This window comes from Nelumbo lutea, chromosome 2 (genome assembly GCF_056320005.1).
Source record: "Nelumbo lutea isolate HS-2025 chromosome 2, American lotus-T2T, whole genome shotgun sequence".
Taxonomy (NCBI): domain Eukaryota; kingdom Viridiplantae; phylum Streptophyta; class Magnoliopsida; order Proteales; family Nelumbonaceae; genus Nelumbo; species Nelumbo lutea.
The window spans coordinates 111,308,268-111,313,114 of NC_142685.1; the positions used below are offsets into that span (position 1 = coordinate 111,308,268).

Sequence of the window (4,847 nt, forward strand, 5' to 3'; positions counted from 1 at the left end):
GGTTTCATGGTTTTAAAAAATGACCCAGAAACGGAACCATTCTGGCCATTCGTGGGTCAATAATTTGACCATCCGGATCAATGGGTCGTTCACCGATTCAATGGTTTTTGGCTAAGGACCAGGTTTGGGGTAAAACGGAACCAATTGCCTGGATAGTTATCGTGCCAAATGGTCCAATCTTCCGGGTCAATGGCGGTTTGAAAACCATGGCCATGGCCGGTTAAGTTAATTTTTTATTTTTTATACTAATTAACCAAAAACGAACCGGTAGCTTCCACTTTTCAAAAATACCAATCAAACCGATAAGTTCGATTAGCCAGAATTTTCAGTTCGGTCTCGTCGGTTCGATTTTCCGGTTTACTGCCGGCATGTGCAGCCCGCAGCAGCCCAAAAAAAGTGCAGCAGATCTCTCTCCTACCATGGAGTTCAGACTTTAGAGTTCTAGTAAGTAGCAACTGTACAAGTGTAGAAGAAGGAATATTAGTGAGTTAGGTTCGTGATCCGAGGGTTGAGGGAACTAAAATACAGCAGGCAGCAGCGTCGCGATTTCTTCTCCAGACCCCAGTCGGCAGCGATTACAAATGGTTGTACTGGTATGTTCTCATTCTCATCTAGTGCATTTCAATATTCATGGATACTCTAACAATGCAAGATTTTGGATTTGAAGCAAATTAAACGGAAGATAACGGCATCAGCATGGCCAGATTCTCCCAGGGAAATTTAAGGGGAAACAACGGTGTCCTCTGCATCTGCTCATTTTAAGCCTACCTAAGACATTTTCCGTCTACACTTTCCTTGTAAGCTAGTCACATTGACTGAGAATGGGATTTCTCCTCTATCTTTGTCTTTTTTTTCTTTTTTCTTTTTTAATGGCATTCAGCCATTTATTTCTGCGTGTTTGGTTAGTTTCCTGTTGTTGTTGTTGATTCTGCTCATAATAAGCTTTGCCATGGCTTCAACCCTATATATTTAAATTAAGTTGTATTAGTGCTTAACTTTTTCTCTGACTTCAACGATGTGCCTTCAGATTGATCTTTCCTTCTAAGAAATAGTTCAAGTTGTACTTCATTATTGTCTGTTTTTGGTAAGCATTGAATTAAGTTGTTAAGGTGTCTTTAATTCGTAATCATTATATTAATTGGTTTTGTACTTCACAGTAAAGAACAAAAAAGGAAAATCAGGGAAAGAAATTTTAATTATTTTCACATCATTTTCTGGTTTGTAGAACCGTTGCTTCAATATTGAGTGAATTGAGTTTGGGTTACATACTGTTACTTGGATTAATTTGGATTCTGTGTAAGATGTTTTATTTTTTCCCCCAAATTTCCTTCTTTCGCAACCCGTTCTTTTTCATACTGATTGAAGAGAGTTTCTCCTCTCTCTTATCTTTTAAGAAGCAGCTAGTCATCGAATTTTGTTTCCTCTACTTGCCAATTATAGCATGACTCAACCTCACACTTCTTGGTCAAGTTGTTTCCTTTTCTATTTTTTTTTTAAATACTTATTAGGTTAAGTTGTTTCTCTTGTTTTTTATTTTAAGCATTATATTATTTGGATTTCATATTTTAAACTCAGAAGGAAGCATAAAAATATCAAAATTGTATAAGAAGATGGTGTTTGGTTCGCATGAATATTGCTTTAATCTTGAGTGTTTTGATTTAGGGCTCTTGACTGTTTTTAAGGCTTAACATGTAACATGTATGGTTGTGTAGGTAATGGAGGACCAAAGATGTGACACTATGGGGCTTGATTTGAATCTTGAACTTACTGATCCACTGTCTCCTAATTTAGCACAGACACTAGAAGAAATATTAGCAAATGGACCTGGAACCATCCATCAGGAACAGCTTCAACAAACTGAAGCAGCTGTGAGTAGGCCCAGTCCCAGGTATCACTGGAGCTTGAGACAGTTCCAATTCCCACCTGAGGCAATGCAAAGGAACAACAACAATGTTACAGTGAGAACGGAGCCAATTGTTGATCGTGGTAGTGAGGCGCTGCAGGCCAGGGATGGCATTATGGTTGCAGAAGAAAGGAACATTGATGACAGCATATCTTGCAATGGAAGTGCTGATGATTTGTTGGACAATCCAATGCAGAATGGGAAGAATGTTGAGAAGTGGAGTGGAAATGGCATGTGTGTTTTTGAATGCAATATATGCTTAGGCATGGCCAGAGATCCTGTTGTTACCCGTTGCGGTCATCTATACTGTTGGGCATGTCTATACCAGTGGTTGCACATTCATTCAGATGTAAAAGAATGTCCTGTATGTAAGGGAGAGGTGATGGATACAAGCATTACCCCAATTTATGGTCATGGAAGCAATTCAAATGAAATGGTAAAAGAAGGGGAGTCTGGACAGGGGATCCCTCCTAGGCCTCATGGACAGCGTATTGAGAGCCTAAGACAGACCATTGATAGGGTGACAAATACAAATCCTTTTGATATTGATGCATGGATCAGCCACATTCACAATAGGATTGATGAGATGGGAGGTTCACCTTCATCACAAAACCTTGGTGGTTCCCATGTGACATTGGCTGATGATCCTAGTTCATTGACAAGGGGAATTCTTAATCCCAGGGGAATGCATAGAGAGGGATTATTGGCACAAACTCCAGTGTTGACAGTAAATATGATTGGACCAGAACAAGAACCTGTTGATTTAATGCAAGGCATTTCATCCAATTTTGAAGCAGCAAGTAGGCAGCGTCTTCTTTCTTTGCAGATTATGAGACTGCAAGTACAAAGAATTGTTTCATATGCACGCTTTCTTTCTGCGATAAATTCAGCTGAGAGATTGGTTCAGGCATATTTTCTTGGACATTCTACAAGAAGAAATCATATTCAGCTTCCACCAGTTGATGATAGAGATTCGAATTCCGGTATTGGAGCTGTTATACAGTTGGGAAGCCAAACAGTAGATGGTGCTGCAGAAACAGATTCTATTGGTTCTAGAAGAGAAGCTGATGCTCCAAGGGCATCAGATGGGGATATTGGAATGTTCCCTGCAACTAGACGGCAAAGGTTGAACTGATATGAATCTGTATCTAGTTATTGCCTTCTAGGACTTTAGAATCTAGGTTTCCTGTAAAATTCGGTACCATGTATATTGCTGATACATGGGTAAGTGCCAGTTTTTGTTATGAGTTTTGGCTTCAAGCTGTTTTCTCTTTTTCATTTCCCCTCCTCAGTTTGGAATTATTATTGAGTTAATGTAAACGGTGTATTAAAATGTTTGCTGTATATACACAGGGGTTGGTTTGCTATGGATGACTCTGTCGTTCAGGTTCTCCTTTAAAGAGCTTACCTATGTTATATGTATGTCAAGTCAATTTGTATATAAACAAGCAAGTCAGGTTATTGGTAAGTTCTGTGTACACATTTGCAAAATTCATAGTTCCATAAACGTTTGTTTTTCATGATATACATAATTTTGGTGTTCCGAGGCACTTAATTGTAAACTGAAAATTCACATTCTGTAGTTCCATTTAGATTTAAACAAAACTGGCTGATTAAGCACACCATCAGCATATTAAGAGAGTGGATCAGAAAAGAAATAATATACAGAGAGGCAGTGGCATACTTTTATTTTTAAATTTTACTCCAAATTATTTGAAGCATAGTTTTGCAGAATTATTATATTTTAATTTCCTTTGTGATGTAATTATCAAAAAAAATCTTTTATGATGTGTATTCTATATACGGGTAATGTATAGGCTGGAAAGTAGAATATAGTTCACATGGAAGAAGTTTGCAACACCAAAGAGGAGGCACATCTTTGTACAGTCAACTGATCACAATAGTGTAATCAAAACTGCAAATTTCTACTTCCTAGGAAAATAACATCACAATGGATATAAAGGGTGAAAATCTCTGTTGCTATAAGGTACAGGTGCAAACTTAAGCTGAAAAAGGTTAGAAACAATATCTTTGTCAGATAAATGTCTCATGAAGCAATCTAGGAATCCTCTAAATTTACTTAACGGTTGAGGTTAGGCAACTTGATTGAGTAACCTCCTCAAAATGGAGCCTTGAGTAATATTATGTACCATGGCTACCACATATGTATTTCTCTCTTCTGTGATAACAAAAGGAATAGAAAATAATATATGTTAAAGATTAAGTAAAATCTTCTATGGAACAAAGGATCACATAGCAGCACTGATACTTTAAATACTTAGGAACATTGCATTACATTGTATGTGTACAAATCCAATCCTTTATTGATGTAACTTTGACCCATCTTAAGTCCATTTTGCTATATGCAAAAAGTTTCAAGGTTATGGGTAAGTTATCTTTATACTGTACACACCTGCAAGATTCATATTTACATGTATATTTGCTTTTCATGATTTACATAGTTTTGGTGTTCCAAAGCATTTACCCATAATAAAATTGATTGTTAGCATGTACATTTACTCTTAATGTTAATAGAAAATGTACATGAAAATTGGTTGTTAGCATATTATCATATGCATTTTCTTTTCATATTGTTACATAAAGTTTTATAACCAAATTGGCTGGTTATTACACCATCAGCATATTAGTAGGGGATGTGTAAAGAAAAGTACCAAAAGAAGTATCAGACTTTATATTTAACACTTAGTCCCAAATTATTAAAATCTACAAGATACACTATAACTTGTTGGAAAAGTGAATTTCCAAAGCTAATTTCAGTAATTTTTATTTTTATTTTCAAAATTAAATAGAACCAGTTGAGAAGATAAATAGAAGTGCATTTTGAAGATGGTTGAAGGCTTCCAAACATCGTGCAAGGATTAGTGGCAACACTATCTCCAAGATTCAACCTAGAATACCTGATTCCTGCCTTAGAATTTGCCCT

At 36.6% G+C, this 4,847-nt stretch overlaps 1 protein-coding gene across 4 annotated transcripts; it reads left to right on the plus strand.

Annotated features, from left to right (window-relative positions):
* Window positions 1-310: 310 nt before the first annotated feature.
* LOC148872798 (uncharacterized) lies at window positions 311-3,371 on the plus strand. 4 transcript variants are annotated; one of them, XR_016108327.1, is made up of 4 exons: window positions 455-593; window positions 668-797; window positions 1,713-3,127; window positions 3,257-3,371. XR_016108327.1 is itself a non-coding variant. In XM_088974030.1 (3 exons), the coding sequence occupies exon 3, from the start codon at window positions 1,716-1,718 to the stop codon at window positions 3,036-3,038; it is 1,323 nt and encodes a 440-aa protein (XP_088830156.1). In that variant the 5' UTR covers window positions 311-593; window positions 668-797; window positions 1,713-1,715; the 3' UTR covers window positions 3,039-3,371. The 4 variants fall into 4 exon arrangements, 2 of the variants coding, with proteins under 2 accessions (XP_088830156.1, XP_088830155.1); XM_088974030.1 differs by having other exon boundaries at window positions 311-593; window positions 1,713-3,371; XR_016108326.1 differs by lacking the exon at window positions 668-797 and having other exon boundaries at window positions 432-593.
* Window positions 3,372-4,847: the final 1,476 nt, after the last annotated feature.